Source organism: Oncorhynchus keta, chromosome 14 (assembly GCF_023373465.1).
Source record: "Oncorhynchus keta strain PuntledgeMale-10-30-2019 chromosome 14, Oket_V2, whole genome shotgun sequence".
In the NCBI taxonomy this organism is placed as follows: Eukaryota; Metazoa; Chordata; class Actinopteri; order Salmoniformes; family Salmonidae; genus Oncorhynchus; species Oncorhynchus keta.
Window position 1 is genome coordinate 14,409,456 of NC_068434.1, and position 21,235 is coordinate 14,430,690.

Below are 21,235 nucleotides of genomic sequence, written 5' to 3' on the forward strand. Positions count from 1 at the left end.
CTTCAAGTCAGTCAAAATAATATGATGTTCTTGTTTGAACGTAACATCTTCATTTATTTAGTTTTATAACACGTTGGTAAAAGAAAACGACGCGAAAATGTCTTCTTTAAAATAACCTCTTTAAAGTCTGTCCTCAGCATGTGGTTCCGCTTTTTATAAGGAATACAGAGAGAGGCAGAGACCAGGTTGCTTTGAAATAGGCACATTGTAATTGTCATGCTAAATATCATAACGTAAAGGAAAGAGTGCTCTCATTAACATAGCACACGGTAACCACCCCAGCAGAGAGGGTCAGGGTTCTGCGTGCAGATGTCCGCCACAACAACAAAAACATAAGAGCCCTCTTATAAACTAAGGCTTGGAGTGGAGCAGAGTGAGTCAACACGTATTCTCTATCAAAGTGGTCCATGCGTATACAGCCATCCAGACAGGTCGAGTAGTGGGCTGGCTGTGTGCTGCAGCTTGCAGAGTGAGTCTGAGTTCAGTAATTAAGTTCCCACACAGCCTTTCATCCCTGTCTGTTTCCCAAAAACCTGGGATTATGAGGGCATTTCAGAGTCACCAGAGTCAATGCTAATCAACCCAGTTACTCACCAATGTACAGAAAGAACTGTCAAAGAGACTGGCTACTAAACATGGAAATACAGTCAACGCAATGAGGCTGGTTGATTCGTACTACAGCTGCCTCCAAAATGACTTGACCCATGTAACTTTGTGCTTTGTATTGAGAGTATAAATTAGATTGAGTAATTGTATAGAATGTAATTGAATAGAACGTTATCAAACATAAGAATGGCCAGGGGGTTTTCTTGGTCATGTGACCTGACCAGACCAGGCAACATTCTAGATTTTAGCTATTGGCTAAAACTAGGGCTCAGAGTTTTTCCTGTTCAGATCACGAGGTCAGGAGAAATATCTTGTCTGTTTCAGTGCAAAGAAAGCGTGTCAGCCTTCCACACCTGTAGTGTTGTAGAGAATAATATAGAATGTTTCTTCGGTCTCAGGTATGTCGTCCTCCTCCACGACTACATAGATGTTCTTCATCCATTGTCCCACGCCAAACACCAGCACAGTGTTGTTACTCAGCGGGGCCAAGTCACGAGGTGACGCCTCGCCATAGTCCACGCGATACATCACCGTGGCAACAAAGTCAGCCGGACCAGCCCTCAAAACTGTCAAGTTAGCCACGCCCCCCTCCTGAAGCCTGACAACCACAGGCTCTGAAGGACAGAGAGACAGAGTGTTATGTCACCTTATGTCAACTGACAAACTATGTCACTTGACATAAAAACAATGTCACTTGGAATAAAAATATGTCACTTGACATATTCACTTTATGTCTGGCGATACACAGCTGAACTTGATCCTCACCTGCAAAGTAAATTGGGTTATCGTTTTTGTTTATGTGCAAGCTGGCGTCGAGTATGTTCCCAAGTCTTGCTCCCCTGTCGCATTGAGGAGAGTGATGGTGAAATTCTCCATTGCCTCTGGGATCTTATGGGGAAAGAAGACACTGTCACTATTGTGTAGAAAAGATACAGTACCATCCAAATCATGAAACTCTATTGACATAAATCACACAATATATTATGTCAAGGAGACCTGATTCTCAAACACAACGGTATCTGACCAACTACAGCTTTACCTCATCAGGTACAGAGAAGAGGGTGAGGTTTTTCAAATACTCCCCCTCAGCAAACACAATGTATCCCTGTACGGGGCTGACGTCAGCAGACATGTGGGGCTCTAGGACCCAGGACACTGACACCTTCCCGAAGTGACCCCTGTTCCTCACCACGGGATAGGCCACTGCCAAGCAGACCCACAACATAACACACTGTTCACAATACAATACACTCAATCCTATTAGTTCATTTATCATCTCTCTACTGCATCCTCATTTTAAATAATTAAAATGACTTAAAATATGGATCACAACTGTTTTCCTGTTACATTTCTTTTGTTATACTACATAGTCCTAAAGTGTTGTATAGTTGGTAGTCACTGTTCCTCCACTGCTCCATTGTACCTGAGTGAGACTGGGAGCCTTTGCTCTCGTTGATGGCCTCTGCCAGTCCAGAACGGATGAACTCGATGACCCCGAAGGGGTCGTCGTTCCTGCGCACCGTGATGTTGACCTCTCGGTGGTTGCCAAGGCGACTGGCTGGAGTGCTGTAGCTGCTGAGTACCATCGAGAATGTCTCATCCAGCTACACGCACACACACGCACACGCACACGCACGCACACACGCACGCACGCACACACACACACACACACACACACACACACACACACACACACACACACACACACACACACACACACACACACACACACACACACACACACACACACACACACAATAACAGGACTGTCTTACTGTAATCTGCCCACCGTGCTCTACACTCAAACACATACCTGTATACTGTTAACTATCGTAACAAAACAACTGATGTTGAATTTCAAAGGCAATTCAAACTGGAAACTGTAAGACCAGTGACACCCTAACTGTCAGGAAGAGGTGTCCATGCCATTCATGATGCCATACATGATGCCATATATGATACCAGACAGCAGTGTAGCTGTACCTCAGGGACCTCGTCAGGCCGTGCCACCAGTGCTACCAGCACCTCCCTCTCCCCGGGCTTGAACTCCAGGACACCGCTAGCGCCGTAGAACTCTGTGTAGCCCGAGGGTATGAGGGCGTACTGCACAAGCTGTTTGAGTAGCTGCCCCTTGGTCCGGATCACACTCAGCTCCACCGCCTCACCCTCCTACAGGGCAAAGGTCACAGGGCAGAAAAAAGGGACAAACTATGGGTCAGAAGTGTTGCTGTTTTTGATGTAGGTTAGCCATTGATTTAACCATATTTAGAAAAAGTCTCAGAGTAGGAGTTCTGATTTAGGATCGGGTCCTGCCTCTTATTCATTATGATATAAAAGGCTAAACTGGTTATAGATCAGCACTTCTATTCTGAGATGCATTGGGGCCATGGTCTTTCGCAAAAATGACCGGGTTGGTCATTTCAACATGCAGTCCAGTGGATGAAACAGATGAGCATCAACAACCATGATATCTAAGTGTGTGTGTCAGACGTACGTTAGTGTACCAGGGTCCTCTGGAGAAGGAGGAGAACTCAAAGACTCCACCTGGGTCGTCGTTCTCCACGATGACAATCTCTCGCCGGGTGAAGCCAGGTTTCAGGATCTGGTTCTCAACGTTAGTCCTGCAACACAGAGGGGAACTCAGTATCTAGACTACGAAGGAACTCACAGGCCTCTACAGTGCATTCGGAAAGTATTCAGACCCCTTTACTTTTTTGTAAAAAAAAACAAGACTGAAATATCACATTAACATAAGTTTTCAGACCCTTTACTTAGTACTTTGTTGAAGCCCCTTTGGCAGCGATTACAGACTCGAGTCTTCTTGGGTATGACGCTACAAGTTTGGCACACCTGTATTTGGGGAGTTTCTCCCATTCTTCTCCCCAGTCTAAGGTCCTGAGCGCTCTGGAGTAGGTTTTGAATAAATATATCTCTGTACTTTTCTCAGTTCATCTTTCCATCAATCCTGACTAGTCTCCCTGCCGCTGAAAAACATAATCACAGCATGATGCTGCCGCCACCATGCTTCACTGTAGGGATGGTGCCAGGTTTCCTGCAGATGTGACGCTTGGCATTCAAGCCAAAGAGTTCAATCTTGGTTTCATCAGACCAGAGAATCTTGTTTCTCGTGGTCTGAGAGTCGTATAGGTGCCTTTTGGTAAACTCGAAGCGGGCTGTCATGTGCCTTTTACTGAGGAGTGTCTTCCGCCTGGACACTCTACCATATAGGCCTGATTGGTAGAGTGCTGCAGAGATGGTTGTCCTCCTGGAAGATTCTCCCATCTCCACAGAGGAACTCTGGAGCTCTGTCAGAGTGACCATCGGGTTCTTGGTCACCTCCCTGACCAAGGTCCTTCTCCCCCGATTGCTCAGTTTGGCTGCGTGGCCAGCTCTAGGAAGAGTCTTGGTGGTTCCAAACTTCTTCCATTTAAGAATGATGGAAGCCACTGTGTTCTTGGGGACCTTCAATGCTGCAGTCATTTTTTGATACCCTCCCCAGATCTGTGCTTCAACACAATCCTGTCTTCTCGGAGCTCTACAACAATTCCTTCGACCTCATGGCTTGGTTTTTGCTCTGACATGTCTGTCAACTGTGGGACCTTATATAGACTATTGTGTGCCTTTCCAAATCATGTCCAGTCAATTGAATTTACCACAGGTGGGCTCCAATCAAGAGACATCTCAAGGATTATCAATGGAAACAGGATGCATCTGAGCTCAATTTCGAGTCTCATAGCAAGGGGTCTAAATATTTATGTAAATAAGGTATTTCTGTTTTTATTTTTAATATATTTGAAAAATTCGAGAAAAAAAACTGTTTTCGCTTTCTCATTATGGGGTATTGTGTGTATATTGATGAGGAAAAACATTTTAGAATAAGGCTGTAACGTAACAAAATGTGGAAAAGTCAAGCGGTCTGAATACTTCCCGAATGCACCGTACACCAGGGGCATGGGGTTGCAGTGTACTTTTAAAACCATCGAAGAGTGTGTGTAAAACAACAATGAGTGACAAAATCAAAGTAGGGGACATGCACTTCAAAGCTTGCACCAGGTATTGTCATCGAGTAATTCCTTATATTGTGTCATGTTCAGTAATGACCAGAGAGGCCTGTTATTGTGACTGCTCTGAATAACATTGTCACTCAGTGGCCCCCCAAGCCTCTCTCTCACACAGCAGGAAGCCTGTGTGTAAAGCATTCCAAACAATCCCTTGCAGGCAACGTGCAGCATGCATACAAACACTGATCTCTTTACAGGAAGAATGGTTAAATTAGGTGCAACACAAAGAAGATCCCTCCTTATTCATCACACCCTCTCTTCCCACAACAACCACCACAACAACCCTGTCTCCCATCAACCAAAGGTCACAGAAATCTTAAAGTGGTCCCTTTTTCCCAGAGAAAGTTCTGATTCACAGCACACAAAGGGTCCAGACTCACTCCCCTCTCCACTTACACAAAGTACACTACAAAGCGCGCAGTCTCCACTCTGCAGGATAGGGGTGGGAGGGAGGGAGAGAGAGAGACAAGGTCATGGATAACAGATGACAGACAGGGATTGGGGTAAGGGAAAGGGGTAAGGGAAGGGGTAGGGGTAGAGGTAGGGGTGAGTGTAGGAGAAAGGGCAAGGGTAGGGGTAGGGGTAAGGGTAAGGATAGGGGTGAGGTAGGGTAAGGGGTAAAGGTAGATGTAGGGGTGAAGTAGGGGTATGGTAGGGGTAGGGGAGGGGTAGGGGAAAGGGCAAGGGCAAGAGTAGGGGTGAGGTAGGGGAAGGGGTAAGTGTAGGGGTGAGGTAGGGTAAGGGTAAGGGATGAGCTCTCCTTAAAAGCCCTGGTCTCACTGCTCGCATTAGCAATTCTTAGAATAGACTATTGATTTTTTGTTAGAATTTTAAGCACAGCCTTGTATTGTTCAGTAAATTAACTGGGGCGGCAGGGTAGCCTAGTGGTTAGAGCGTTGGACTAGTAACCGGAAGGTTGCGAGTTCAAACCCCCGAGCTGACAAGGTACAAATCTGTCGTTCTGCCCCTGAACAGTTAACCCACCGTCATTGAAAATAAGAATGTGTTCTCAACTGACTTGCCTGGTTAAATAAAGGTAAAATAAAAATAAAATAGTGGCCAGTAATCTACTAAATCAAACCCCAGGTAGGAATGGTGTGTGGTGTGTGGTACCTAAACAGAGCATAGTCAGACACAGGCACTTATGAAGTCACATTGCCACTGATTAACTGAATAAAAATATGTTGGCCAACCAAAGCTCCTCAGGGTTGCAATGCAGTACCTGTCCAGGGTGAGGAGAAGGGTCTCGTTGACCTCTGGGATGTTGTCGGCCATGATGGTGACGTTGATGACCGCGTCACTCTGTCCAGTCAGGAACACTGCTGAGCCGCTCAGGGGTTTCAGGTCGTCAGGGGTGACGTCAGCCGGGTTGTCTCCGATTGGTCGAAGGCTCCAGAATACCACAGCCTGTCCATCTGTCCCATCCCGCCTCAGGCTGAGGGTCACCTGTAACAAGAGGCAGAATATCTTAACCCTCAACCATCAGCATTCATATTAGAGACTTGAACGAACTGACTCATGACAAGAAGCAATAATCTTTCCATTTCAAAGACTTTAGCGTTATATGAGGGGAATTGCTGATTTTGCCCAAAAAATTGCCATCGCAGAAGCGCAAAATTGATGCAGACAGAGGGTTAGCATGTTAACCTGTGTTCCATTGATGTAGACAGAGGGTTAGCATGTTAACTTGTGTTCCATTGATGCAGACAGAGGGTTAGCATGTTAACTTGTGTTCCATTGATGTAGACAGAGGGTTAGCATGTTAACTTGTGTTCCATTGATGTAGACAGAGGGTTAGCATGTTAACCTGTGTTCCATTGATGTAGACAGTAGGTTAGAATGTTAACCTGTGTTCCATTGATGTATACAGAGGGTTAGCATGTTAACCTGTGTTCCATTGATGTAGACAGAGGGTTAGCATGTTAACTTGTGTTCCATTGATGTAGACAGAGGGTTAGCATGTTAACCAGTGTTCCATTGATGTAGACAGAGGGTTAGCATGTTAACTTGTGTTCCATTGATGTAGACAGAGGGTTAGCATGTTAACCAGTGTTCCATTGATGTAGACAGAGGGTTAGCATGTTAACTTGTGTTCCATTGATGTAGACAGAGGGTTAGCATGTTAACCTGTGTTCCATTGATGTAGACAGAGGGTTAGCATGTTAACTTGTGTTCCATTGATGTAGACAGTAGGTTAGAATGTTAACCTGTGTTCCATTGATGTAGACAGAGGGTTAGCATGTTAACTTGTGTTCCATTGATGTAGACAGAGGGTTAGCATGTTAACTTGTGTTCCATTGATGCAGACAGAGGGTTAGCATGTTAACTTGTGTTCCATTGATGTAGACAGTAGGTTAGAATGTTAACCTGTGTTCCATTGATGTAGACAGAGGGTTAGCATGTTAACTTGTGTTCCATTGATGTAGACAGAGGGTTAGCATGTTAACTTGTGTTCCATTGATGTAGACAGAGGGTTAGCATGTTAACTTGTGTTCCATTGATGCAGACAGAGGGTTAGCATGTTAACTTGTGTTCCATTGATGTAGACAGAAGGTTAGCATGTTAACCTGTGTTCCATTGATGTAGACAGAGGGTTAGCATGTTAACCAGTGTTCCATTGATGCAGACAGAAGGTTAGCATGTTAACCTGTGTTTCATTGATGCAGACAGAAGGTTAGCATACCATGCTAGTGTTGGTGTCCTCTGGCTCATACACCACCACCGTAGTGTTACTGGTAAAGCCGATCTCCCCATTTGCGATGTCAGGGGTGACTGTGAGGGTGAGGTTGACCGCCCCTTTGAAGCGAGGACTCACAGACGGGATCGGAGGGCTGATACTGACCAGGTCCACATGGTCCAGCTGAGAGAGAGACAGCAATGATCATTAAGCACAAATCTTCATCAGAAATACATGACTCAACATTAATACCAGTATGTAACATTCTGTTAGCCAAATGGAAAATGAAACAATGTTAAAAATGTCTTTAAGAAAGGAGAAAATAAAATACAGCCTCCATGACTCTCATATGGGCGGTATATAAGTAGAGGCGTGTGTGTGTGTGTGTGTGTGTGTGTGTGTGTGTGTGTGTGTGTGTGTGTGTGTGTGTGTGTGTGTGTGTGTGTGTGTGTGTGTGTGTGTGTGTGTGTGTGTGTGTGTGTGTGTGTGTGTGTGTGTGTGTGTGTGTGTGTGTGTGTGTAAGTGTGTGTATTTGTGTGGGAAAGCAGTTTGGGACCCATTGAATATGAAGGAGGTACTTCAATTTAGTGTTAGTTTTTGTGTGTTGCTTAATGAGGGCTATTTGTTTGGACTGTTGGACAGATCCCCTGGCAAAGGGCCCGACCACAGTTCTCAGGTCCAAGGCACTCACACATGCAAATGAGGGACCGTGTCTCTGGACAAGCTTGACTAAACCAAGAACCAACCAACATTTCCCAGAGCTGGAGTAGCTGACAACTTTCCAATAGCATTAGCATACAGCAGTACACGTGAGCTAAGTTAATGTCTTCTCACATTTGAACAAAATGGATCTTCTAATCTACTGTATATGAAACCTCCCATGTAAGACTTGTGTCTCCAGCTCCCTGTGAAAGTGCTTCAATGATTAGATCAGTATTTGACCAAACAGTGTTGCTGTCCGTGACAGCACAAAACAGCTGTATTCTTTCAAAATACTCGTCAAATATAGTTTAGAAAGAGTTTCAACTAAAAAGACAAAAATGTCATTGATATTCAAAAACAAATAATATTTGGTCACACTTCATAAACAAATAAGATTTGAAGGTATTTGAACACATGCAAGTTATTTGAGAACAAAAACATTTATTTGATGGCTGTCCTGTCCTATTCGGTGTCCTGTGTGAATCTAAGTGTGCGTTCTCTAATTCTCTCCTTCTCTCTTTCTTTCTCTCTCTCGGAGGACCTGAGCCCTAGGACCATGCCCCAGGACTACCTGACATGATGACTCCTTGCTGTCCCCAGTCCACCTGGCCGTGCTGCTGCTCCAGTTTCAACTGTTCTGCCTTATTATTATTCGACCATACTGGTCATTTATGAACATTTGAACATCTTGGCCATGTTCTGTTATAATCTCCACCCGGCACAGCCAGAAGAGGACTGGCCACCCCACATAGCCTGGTTCCTCTCTAGGTTTCTTCCTAGGTTTTGGCCTTTCTAGGGAGTTTTTCCTAGCCACCGTGCTTCTACACCTGCATTGCTTGCTGTTTGGGTTTTTAGGCTGGGTTTCGGTACAGCACTTTGAGATATCAGCTGAAGGGCTATATAAATACATTTGATTTGATTTGATTTGATCCTGGATAAGAATCTTAATATTGCCTATAATCTAGAATTAAATACATGAATCACATCAACATGAGAGTAGACCACTTTTGCAGCTTCAAAATGACTAACAAATATATTAACGCAGACACAAGAACAGTTTAATGTTATATGTTACTGAGAAAACCAACAGTAACAAAATATGCCTATTACGTGTTGAAAGGAAACTAAATACCCCAAAACGACCTTCTTAAATCAACTACAGCAAAGGTCAGTGGAAAATCCTGTTAGTTTGCATTCTGAGTAAACTGTCCCTTTAAAGATGGTATAGTGTGTGTTTGAAACAAGAACATTCACCCTCAGATGGACAAAGCAGTTCAAAATTATTTTAGCATCCCAACCTGCTGTTTACAACTGGCTTTGAATTACTCTGCAGTATTTTCAGGTATCATAAAATTAATTGCCGTTTTCAACCTTTTCAGTGGTTGAAAAAGACACAGTAGTTGCACCTTATTTAAACTTATCTGTACAAAATAGCACTGGTTAAGTGGTTTGACTTGATTATGTACACCTGGGGAAATGGACATTCAGGAGAATCGACACAGAATGTTCAAATGTATATGTTTTGTGTAGATCAAATATGACTGTCAGATAGATTGGAATAGAACAGGAGATGGTGTGTGCTCTAGTCATTCTATTTCTATCTTAAACAAGCAGTACCCCTACCTACATGTCAGTGATGTAAAGTACTTAAGTAAAAATACTTGAAAGTACTACTTCAGTAGTTTTTTTGTGGTATCTGTACTTTACTATTTATATTTTTGACAACTTTATACTTTTACTTCACTACATTCCTAAAGAAAATTATGTACTTTTTACTCCATACATTTTCAATGACAGACAAAATTACTCGTTAGCAGGACAGGAAAATGGTCTAATTCACACAATTATCAAGAGAACATGACTGGTTGTTCCTACTGCAGACACTAAATACAGGCTTTATGTCTGAGGGTTGCAGTGTGCCCCAGTCGATCCGTAAAATATTTAAAAAACAAGAAAATGGTGCGGTCTGGTTTGCCTAATACAAGGAATTTGAAATTATTTATACTTTTACTTTTGATACTAAAGTATATTTTAGCAATTACATTTACTTTTGATACTTATTTTGATGTATATTTAAAACCAAATACTTTTAGACTTTTACTGAAGTAGAATTTTACTGGGTGACTTTCACTTTTACTTGAGTCATTTTCTATTAAGTTTAAGGTATCTTTACTTTTACTCAAGTATGACAATTGGGTACTTTTTCCACCACTGCTACATGTACATATTACCTCAATTACCTCAACTAACCTGTACCCCTGCACATTGACTCGGTACCGGTACCCCCTGTATATAGCCTCGTTATTGTTATTCTATGTGTTACTTTAAAAAAATGTATACTTTAGTTTATTTTTGTAAATATTAAAAATGCATTGGTGGGAAAGGGCTTGTAAGTAAGCATTTCATGGTGAAGGTCTAGACTATTTGTATTCGGCGCATGTGACAAATACAATTTGATTTGAGATACAGCTTTGCCATTAGTTGAAGGCAGCCAATAGTTTCTGAAAAGTCGTCACTTCCTGACATCTGTATTCAAATATCTGTATTAATCTCCAAAGTAACTATTTGTGCCCTGACTTGAAAAAAATGTTTCACAAAGAATAGTTAAAAGTATAGTTATCCTAGGTCTGATCTGTGACCTCTCACCCCACCTGGATAAGGAAGTGGGCTCCGTTTTGCAGGAAGGCGTCGTTGCGGATAGGCAGGGTGAGTCTGGCCTGGTCCTGGCCCTGAGAGAACAGCACGATAGTAGAGCGGCTAGCGTTCAGCACCCTGTCCCGGGCCAGCCCAGGGTCCGCGGGCCCAGCAGGGATGTAGAGGGCGGTGAGGGACAGGGCCACCTCCCCCAGGGTACCCCCCTCCCGCAGAAAGCTGAGGGACAGGAAGCGGCTGTCGAGTCGACTCTGGATGGTCTGGGTCTTCTCGGGGTGGAAGAGGAACAGGCCGTACACATCATCACTGTCCTGGATGTAAAACACCATCTGTGGAAGGAGGGAGGAGAGGAAGGAGAGAGGAAAGGAAGGAGTGAGGAAAGGAAGGAGTGAGGAGAGGAAGAAGAGGATAGGAAGGAGAGGAGAGAAAGGAGTGAGGAGAGGAGAAGAGAAGAGAAGAGAAGAGAAGAGAAGAGAGGAGAGGAGAGGAGAGGAGAGGAGAGGAGAGGAGAGGAGAGGAGAGGAGAGGAGAGGAGAGGAGAGGAGAGGAGAGGAGAGGAGAGGAGAGGAGAGGAGAGGAGAGGAGAGGAGAAAGCATCAGACTCCTTGTTATAAAAAGGAGCCCTGGGATAATTTTAGAGATGCCTCCTCTTTAATTAAATGGGCTGAAATAGTTTTCATTAGCTTTTTTACTAGGACTTACTGTAGTCATTTGTCCAGGACTGTGTTGCAGCATTTAGAACTGTGTGCTAAATCATTTACAGTATATCAACTTGACATATACAGTGATTAACTACAAGAGTTCCCTTCTAATGCTTACAAGCACTTCTGAATGAATTCCCTAAACACATACGGACAGCAGATACCACACGCTGAGAGTCCAATCACTGTGTGTGTGTGTGTTCTAATGTATTTAAACATAAACAAGGTTTAGATGTAGCCATTCCTTTCACACATAGCTAAGATGGGAAGCTGTGACAAAGACATTACAGTGCCACACACACACACACACAGGCGCGCACGCACAAATGACCACATCCTTCAGAGGGTAGGGGACGGCTCTGCCGATGTGTTTTCCAGAAGTGCAGCCCTCCCCTGCAACCCTCCCCAGCAGGGCATAGGTAGTAGACCTGCTCCCTCTTTCTCCCTCCCTCCCTCCCTCTCTGTCTCTCTCTCTCTCAGCCAGCCACTGCCCTGTGCTAGACATGGCACTAAGCTCCCAGACAAGCAACTTTCTCAAACTGTCTATCTGGCATGGCAAATAACCAAAAAAGCCAACACGGAGCTACACAAAACACCAGCATTAACAACATGACAGAAAGGAATATTAAATCTGATTAAGAAATACTAGAAAAACCTTTGGATGTATACAAAACAAATCATCAAACTCTAGTATTAGAAGAGAAACTGAAATGATAGAACCATACTTTTGGACCAATCAATCAATCAATCAAAAGCAGTAGAATCCGAATCTATAGTTGTAGTGTGATTGGCCAGACTGACCTCCATAGGCTCGTCCACCTCGGCCCCTCCCTGCACAGTGTCCGGCAGCAGTCGGAGGACGAAGGCGTCTGCCTCCTCTGGAAGCTTGTCTGCTGTGATGTTCAACAGCAGGGCCGTACTCATCTGGCCCGCCCTGAACCGCAACATGCCCCTTTCTGGGCTCAGGTCATCTGACACGGGCGAGCGGTCACTGGAGTTCCGACTGATGGTCCAGTTGACGGAGACGTCGCCATAGTTCCCACCGTTCCTCACAATGGAGATACCATCAAATCTTTTGGAATGAGAGGGGGTGGGGTTGTGAAAATAGCACAGACGGAAACACTTGAGTGTCAATGTGTTTGGAAACTATTATGTAAAAATGTCACTGTACATTTTTTTCCCATGCATGTAAAATAAAATGGGATAATTGTGTGTAACACTTCAACCTGATCCAATGAGATTCTCCTGCTGACTGTAGTTCAACCCACCTGTCCGTCACATCCTCATTGATACTGATTGGCTGAGTGAGAAGGCTGCTGCTGATTGACAGGACCCCGTGTGGCTTATCATTGGGTTCGATGGTGACCAGGATGGCTTTGGGAGGGATCAGCACGGCGTCTCCTCTCACAGTATCCTCCAGCAGCACCACTTGGAACGACTCTGCGATCTCCGGCACCTTGTCATCGTTGACTCTGAAGAGCAGTGGCACCTCGTAGACCCGCGGGGGAAACGTCACCCTGTGCACCGTCTGCAGGTCCACAAAATCCACCGTCGGTGTGGCGCTGCCCGCCCCTTCGCCACTGACGACCACGTAATCTACAGAGACCTCTGTGTCGTCGGAGCCCACCAGACGGCTGTGGTCAGCCAGGCTGCCACGGGTCACGGTCAGGGAGATGACCCCGGCGTTCTCGGCCACGGCCACCAGAGACAGGGAGAAGCGCAAGGGGCTGTCGTTACGGCGGATCTTCAGCTCTACACTGCTGCCGTTGGGGTTGAGGAGTGCCCCGCCTGCTACGCCAGTCAGCTTTACTGTGAACACCTCGTCATCCTCAGGGATCTGAGAGAGATGACAGGAAAAAAAGGTTTAGTGATATGTTACCATATAGAAATATATACAGTAAATAGATAGTGTTATCTCAATGGTTTAGTAACTCCTGGTTTACTTAGCCAGCAAAAGAAAGCTTCAGATGATCCATGTGTTTGATGTGGAGTTGTCTGGTGAAAGGTGTGATAACATGTGAAAGGAGGAAAGAGGACAGGGTACCTGGTCATCCTGGATGAGGAGGCTGAAGACCACCATAGCCCGTCCAGGTGGGATGGTGATGTTCCCCTGGTCTGGACTGAGGTCCTCCAGGGCAGAGTTAGGGCCTCCAGAGATCTGACCGTGTACAAAACACAACATAATGCCATAATGACAGTTCTGGAATAAGTTTACCTGAAAGAGGTGTGTGTGTGTGTGTGTGTGTGTGTGTGTGTGTGTGTGTGTGTGTGTGTGTGTGTGTGTGTGTGTGTGTGTGTGTGTGTGTGTGTGTGTGTGTGTGTGTGTGTGTGTGTGTGTGTGTGTGTGTGTGTGTGTGTGTGTGTGTGTCCTTATGCATGTGAGGTTGGCATAAGTAGACCGGGTAGCAGATAGACATCCACACTAAAATGAAAACGGCCTAATGAAGGAGGTCAAACAGGGGTCAGTTACAGTGAACTCACCTCAAAGTTGACCGTCACTGTCCCATACGTCCCCTTCTCTCTGACCAGGCTGAGAGGCACATACTGGCTCCTCCCTCTAGGCTCATCCACGACGATCTGTTTAGTCTGGAGGAGAGAGAAAGACGAAGAGGGGGTATAAGTCAAAGTCCTGTTGAATCAAATGCAGTCCCAGTATTCAGGATGAGGCAGCTTTAGTAAGTTTGTTTATGTTTCACACAAAGTCTTCAGTGATTATGAATTGAATTAGTTCCTCTCCACAAGACGACAAGTTTCATTGACCACACGATGAGCATATTAACTCAGACTGGAGAAACTAAACAAAAAAACATGGTTCAAAATCATAATGGTTTTCAAAGAAGATCCCAAATAAGACCCCAAGGGGAGCGCAAGGCAAGCCCCAATACATGGTTACCATAGTAACCCCCAAAACTGCCACTGACAAGTTAATCCTGGGAGCAAACTGCTGCCATTGTGGTTGTGCTGCCCCTGGCAACCCCTGAACCCTTCTGCACAACCATCTGCATGGATCTGCTCTGTTGCATTTCACCCCCACTCCTGACCCACTCCTGACCCACCGCACCCTTGTCCTAAACCTAATTTCCTTATCCTGACAGTGACAAAGCCTTCCCTCTCAAAACATCTAACATGGTACGTACTGTATTCGGTAGCCAAATTATACCCCCTACGTGCTCTCAAATTCTCTGTGATAATAACAAACAAGACTGCAGAGTGAGACAAATTTAAACTACTGTAAAACAATTAAACTCAGTCTCAAATAGCCGCCAGTCCCTTTCAATAATCAGGCAACCGCGCATATGAGTAGATTTTTTTGAACCTTTATTTATCTAAGCAAGGCAGTTAAGAACAAATTATTATTTACAATGACAGCCTAGGGTGTTAACTGGGTTAACAAAGCTAACTGCCTTGTTCAGGGGCAGAACGACACATTTTTACCTCGTCAGCTCAGGGATTCGATCTAGCAACCTTTCGGTTACTGTCCCAACCCTCTAACCACTAGGCCACCTGCCGCCCCAATGTTAACATGAATGACCATGAATTGTTTACGAAGTTTAATGTTTGATTTGTTACATTAAATAATTCAGTAATTAAAATGATGGCAATCATCTGTTTTTATCGTCAGTAAGAAGCTGAGAACTGCTAGCCATTGGCTGCTAATAGCTGAGAACTGCTAGCCATTGGCTGCTAACAGCTGAGAACTGCTAGCCATTGGCTGCTAACAGCTGAGAACATCCAGCTAACTGGCAAGCACAAAAACAGTCAACAACTGTTGAACACCAGAAATCGGCCCATCGCCCTCTAAGTGGCGAAAGTAAGAACTGCCAAAAATGCACAGTCAAAGAGGAGAACAATTATTCTGTCAAGGAAAAAATAAAAATTCATTAAAAAAGCCATACTGAGACAAAGGAAACGTGACACCATGGAAATGATAACACATTAGTGCAGGAAATGGTAACACATTAGTGCAGGAAATGGTAACACATTAGTGCAGGAAATGGTAACACATTAGTGCAGGAAATGGTAACACATTAGTGCAGGAATTGATAACACATTAGTGCAGGAAATGATAACACATTAGTGCAGGAAATGATAACACATTAGTGCAGGAAATGGTAACACATTAGTGCAGGAAATGGTAACACATTAGTGCAGGAAATGATAACACATTAGTGCAGGAAATGATAACACATTAGTGCAGGAAATGGTAACACATTAGTGCAGGAAATGGTAACACATTAGTGCAGGAAATGATAACACATTAGTGCAGGAAATGATAACACATTAGTGCAGGAAATGATAACACATTAGTGCAGGAAATGATAACACATTAGTGCAGGAAATGATAACACATTAGTGCAGGAAATGATAACACATTAGTGCAGGAAATGGTAACACATTAGTGCAGGAAATGATAACACATTAGTGCAGGAAATGGTAACACATTAGTGCAGGAAATGATAACACATTAGTGCAGGAAATGGTAACACATTAGTGCAGGAAATGATAACACATTAGTGCAGGAAATGGTAACACATTAGTGCAGGAAATGATAACACATTAGTGCAGGAAATGGTAACACATTAGTGCAGGAAATGGTAACACATTAGTGCAGGAAATGATAACACATTAGTGCAGGAAATGGTAACACATTAGTGCAGGAAATGATAACACATTAGTGCAGGAAATGGTAACACATTAGTGCAGGAAATGGTAACACATTAGTGCAGGAAATGGTAACACATTAGTGCAGGAAATGATAACACATTAGTGCAGGAAATGGTAACACATTAGTGCAGGAAATGGTAACACATTAGTGCAGGAAATGGTAACACATTAGTGCAGGAAATGGTAACACATTAGTGCAGGAAATGATAACACATTAGTGCAGGAAATGGTAACACATTAGTGCAGGAAATGGTAACACATTAGTGCAGGAAATGATAACACATTAGTGCAGGAAATGGTAACACATTAGTGCAGGAAATGGTAACACATTAGTGCAGGAAATGATAACACATTAGTGCAGGAAATGGTAACACATTAGTGCAGGAAATGGTAACACATTAGTGCAGGAAATGGTAACACATTAGTGCAGGAAATGGTAACACATTAGTGCAGGAAATGATAACACATTAGTGCAGGAAATGGTAACACATTAGTGCAGGAAATGGTAACACATTAGTGCAGGAAATGGTAACACATTAGTGCAGGAAATGGTAACACATTAGTGCAGGAAATGGTAACACATTAGTGCAGGAAATGGTAACACATTAGTGCAGGAAATGATAACACATTAGTGCAGGAAATGGTAACACATTAGTGCAGGAAATGATAACACATTAGTGCAGGAAATGGTAACACATTAGTGCAGGAAATGGTAACACATTAGTGCAGGAAATGGTAACACATTAGTGCAGGAAATGGTAACACATTAGTGCAGGAAATGATAACACATTAGTGCAGGAAATGATAACACATTAGTGCAGGAAATGGTAACACATTAGTGCAGGAAATGATAACACATTAGTGCAGGAAATGATAACACATTAGTGCAGGAAATGATAACACATTAGTGCAGGAAATGATAACACATTAGTGCAGGAAATGGTAACACATTAGTGCAGGAAATGGTAACACATTAGTGCAGGAAATGGTAACACATTAGTGCAGGAAATGATAACACATTAGTGCAGGAAATGGTAACACATTAGTGCAGGAAATGATAAGACATTAGTGCAGGAAATGATAACACATTAGTGCAGGAAATGATAACACATTAGTGCAGGAAATGGTAACACATTAGTGCAGGAAATGATAACACATTAGTGCAGGAAATGGTAACACATTAGTGCAGGAAATGATAACACATTAGTGCAGGAAATGGTAACACATTAGTGCAGGAAATGATAACACATTAGTGCAGGAAATGGTAACACATTAGTGCAGGAAATGATAACACATTAGTGCAGGAAATGGTAACACATTAGTGCAGGAAATGGTAACACATTAGTGCAGGAAATGATAACACATTAGTGCAGGAAATGGTAACACATTAGTGCAGGAAATGATAACACATTAGTGCAGGAAATGGTAACACATTAGTGCAGGAAATGGTAACACATTAGTGCAGGAAATGGTAACACATTAGTGCAGGAAATGATAACACATTAGTGCAGGAAATGGTAACACATTAGTGCAGGAAATGGTAACACATTAGTGCAGGAAATGGTAACACATTAGTGCAGGAAATGGTAACACATTAGTGCAGGAAATGATAACACATTAGTGCAGGAAATGGTAACACATTAGTGCAGGAAATGGTAACACATTAGTGCAGGAAATGATAACACATTAGTGCAGGAAATGGTAACACATTAGTGCAGGAAATGATAACACATTAGTGCAGGAAATGGTAACACATTAGTGCAGGAAATGGAAATGATAACACATTAGTGCAGGAAATGGTAACACATTAGTGCAGGAAATGGTAACACATTAGTGCAGGAAATGGTAACACATTAGTGCAGGAAATGGTAACACAGTGCAGGAAATGATAACACATTAGTGCAGGAAATGGTAACACATTAGTGCAGGAAATGGTAACACATTAGTGCAGGAAATGGTAACACATTAGTGCAGGAAATGGTAACACATTAGTGCAGGAAATGGTAACACATTAGTGCAGGAAATGGTAACACATTAGTGCAGGAAATGATAACACATTAGTGCAGGAAATGGTAACACATTAGTGCAGGAAATGATAACACATTAGTGCAGGAAATGGTAACACATTAGTGCAGGAAATGATAACACATTAGTGCAGGAAAGGATAACACTTTAGTGTTTGCTGTTTGCATTAAGTCATAGACACCTGCCTCAAATAGAAGCCTGCCTCAAATAGAAGCATGTCTCTAATAAGTGCCTGTTGTGATCAGTGATTTAAGTTTCACGGTAAAAGTAAACTTTAAATACAGAATGCTCAGTACTTGGGATTCACTTTACATTTACTGAAGGTTGAACTAATCGTCTTAAACTGGTTGAAACAGAATGAAAGCAAGAATCAACACTGGACAAACAGGTGAGTCTTACCGAGTTGAAGGAAATTATTCCGAAGGCGTTGTCATTGGACAGGATGGTGATAGTGGCTCTGTTGGGGGTCCCCAGTCTCACGCCATTGGAGGAGCTCTGGAAGAAGACCAATGATGAGAGATGTATAAACCTGTCCCCTTATCAGGCATACAAACATAGTCACAGACACACACGCACAAACTCACGCCCGAACTCACGCATGTACACACACACACACACCTCTCAGATTACTATAGCTCTCAGCAGCCTACCTCTCAGATTAGCTCTCATCAGCCTACCTCTCAGATTAGCTCTCAGCAGCCTACCTCTCAGATTAGCTCTCAGCAGCCTATCTCTCAGATTAGTTCTCAGCAGCCTACCTCTCAGATTACTATAGCTCTCAGCAGCCTACCTCTCAGATTGGCTCTCAGCAGCCTACCTCTCAGATTAGCTCTCAGCAGCCTACCTCTCAGATTACTATAGCTCTCAGCAGCCTACCTCTCAGATTAGCTCTCAGCAGCCTACCTCTCAGATTATCTCTCAGGAGCCTGCCTCTCAGATTAGCTCTCAGCAGCCTACCTCTCAGATTACTATAGCTCTCAGCAGCCTACCTCTCAGATTAGCTCTCAGCAGCCTACCTCTCAGATTAGCTCTGAGCAGCCTACGTCTCAGATTACCATAGCTCTCAGCAGCCTACCTCTCAGGTTAGCTCTCAGCAGCCTACCTCTCAGATTAGCTCTCAGCAGCCTACCTCTCAGATTAGCTCTCAGCAGCCTACCTCCCAGTTTACTGTAGCTCTCAGCAGCCTACCTCTCAGATTACTGTAGCTCTCAGCAGCCTACCTCTCAGATTACTGTAGCTCTCAGCAGCCTACCTCTCAGATTACTATAGCTTTCAGCAGCCTACCTCTCAGATTACTGTAGCTCTCAGCAGCCTACCGCTCAGATTACTGTAGCTCTCAGCAGCCTACCTCTCAGATTACTGTAGCTCTCAGCAGCCTACCGCTCAGATTACTATAGCTTTCAGAAGCCTACCGCTCAGATTACTGCAGCTCTCAGCAGCCTACCTCTCAGATTACTATAGCTCTCAGCAGCCTACCTTTCAGATTAGCTCTCAGCAGCCTACCTCTCAGATTAGCTCTCAGCACCTACCTCTCAGATTACTATAGCTCTCAGATTAGCTCTCAGCAGCCTACCTCTCAGGTTAGCTCTCAGCAGCCTACCTCTCAGATTAGCTCTCAGCAGCCTACCTCTCAGATTAGCTCTCAGCAGCCTACCTCTCAGATTACTCATAGCTCTCAGCAGCCTACCTCTCAGATTAGCCTGCCTCTCAGCAGCCTACCTCTCAGATTACTATAGCTCTCAGCAGCTCTCAGATTAGCTCTCAGCAGCCTACCTCTCAGATTACTGAGCAGCCTCGTCTCTCTCAGCAGCCTACCTTTCAGACCTTCAGATTAGCTCTCAGCAGCTCTCAGCTTAGCCTAGCCTACCTCTCTCAGATTACTGCTCTCAGCAGCCTACCTCTCAGATTACTATAACTCTCAGCAGCCTACCTCTCAGATTACTATAGCTTTCAGCAGCCTACCTCTCAGATTACTGTAGCTCTCAGCAGCCTACCGCTCAGATTACTGTAGCTCTCAGCAGCCTACCTCTCAGATTACTGTAGCTCTCAGCAGCCTACCGCTCAGATTACTATAGCTTTCAGAAGCCTACCGCTCAGATTACTGCAGCTCTCAGCAGCCTACCTCTCAGATTACTATAGCTCTCAGCAGCCTACCTTTCAGATTAGCTCTCAGCAGCCTACCTCTCAGATTAGCTCTCAGCAGCCTACCTCTCAGATTACTATAGCTCTCAGCAGCCTACCTCTCAGGTTAGCTCTCAGCAGCCTACCTCTCAGATTAGCTCTCAGCAGCCTACCTCTCAGATTAGCTCTCAGCAGCCTACCTCTCAGATTACTATAGCTCTCAGCAGCCTACCTCTCAGATTAGCTCTCAGCAGCCTACCTCTCAGGTTACTGTAGCTCTCAGCAGCCTACCTCTCAGATTACTATAGCTCTCAGCAGCCTACCTTTCAGATTAGCTCTCAGCAGCCTACCTCTCAGATTAGCTCTCAGCAGCCTACCTCTCAGATTACTATAGCTCTCAGCAGCCTACCTCTCAGGTTAGCTCTCAGCAGCCTACCTCTCAGATTAGCTCTCAGCAGCCTACCTCTCAGATTAGCTCTCAGCAGCCTACCTCTCAGATTACTATAGCTCTCAGCAGCCTACCTCTCAGATTAGCTCTCAGCAGCCTACCTCTCAGATTACTATAGCTCTCAGCAGCCTACCTTTCAGATTAGCTCTCAGCAGCCTACCTCTCAGATTAGCTCTCAGCAGCCTACCTCTCAGATTAGCTCTCAGCAGCCTACCTCTCAGATTACTATAGCTCTCAGCAGCCTACCTCTCAGGTTAGCTCTCAGCAGCCTACCTCTCAGATTAGCTCTCAGCAGCCTACCTCTCAGATTAGCTCTCAGCAGCCTACCTCTCAGATTACTATAGCTCTCAGCAGCCTACCTCTCAGATTAGCTCTCAGCAGCCTACCTCTCAGGTTACTGTAGCTCTCAGCAGCCTACCTCTCAGATTACTATAGCTCTCAGCAGCCTACCTTTCAGATTAGCTCTCAGCAGCCTACCTCTCAGATTAGCTCTCAGCAGCCTACCTCTCAGATTACTATAACTCTCAGCAGCCTACCTCTCAGGTTAGCTCTCAGCAGCCTACCTCTCAGATTAGCT

The 21,235-nt window shown here is 44.2% G+C and overlaps 1 protein-coding gene across 1 annotated transcript in view; it reads right to left on the bottom strand.

Moving 5' to 3' along the window:
* LOC118394018 (adhesion G-protein coupled receptor V1) overlaps positions 1-21,235 on the bottom strand; it is a 285,170-nt gene that overhangs the window by 232,925 nt on the left and 31,010 nt on the right. The window contains 15 exon segments of the mRNA XM_052461147.1: positions 960-1,220; positions 1,372-1,446; positions 1,449-1,494; positions 1,646-1,809; positions 2,030-2,210; positions 2,590-2,775; positions 3,101-3,227; positions 5,890-6,113; positions 7,351-7,527; positions 10,698-11,027; positions 12,201-12,471; positions 12,668-13,236; positions 13,444-13,557; positions 13,881-13,985; positions 18,489-18,584. Coding sequence (XP_052317107.1) covers positions 960-1,220; positions 1,372-1,446; positions 1,449-1,494; positions 1,646-1,809; positions 2,030-2,210; positions 2,590-2,775; positions 3,101-3,227; positions 5,890-6,113; positions 7,351-7,527; positions 10,698-11,027; positions 12,201-12,471; positions 12,668-13,236; positions 13,444-13,557; positions 13,881-13,985; positions 18,489-18,584 — 2,926 coding nt within the window.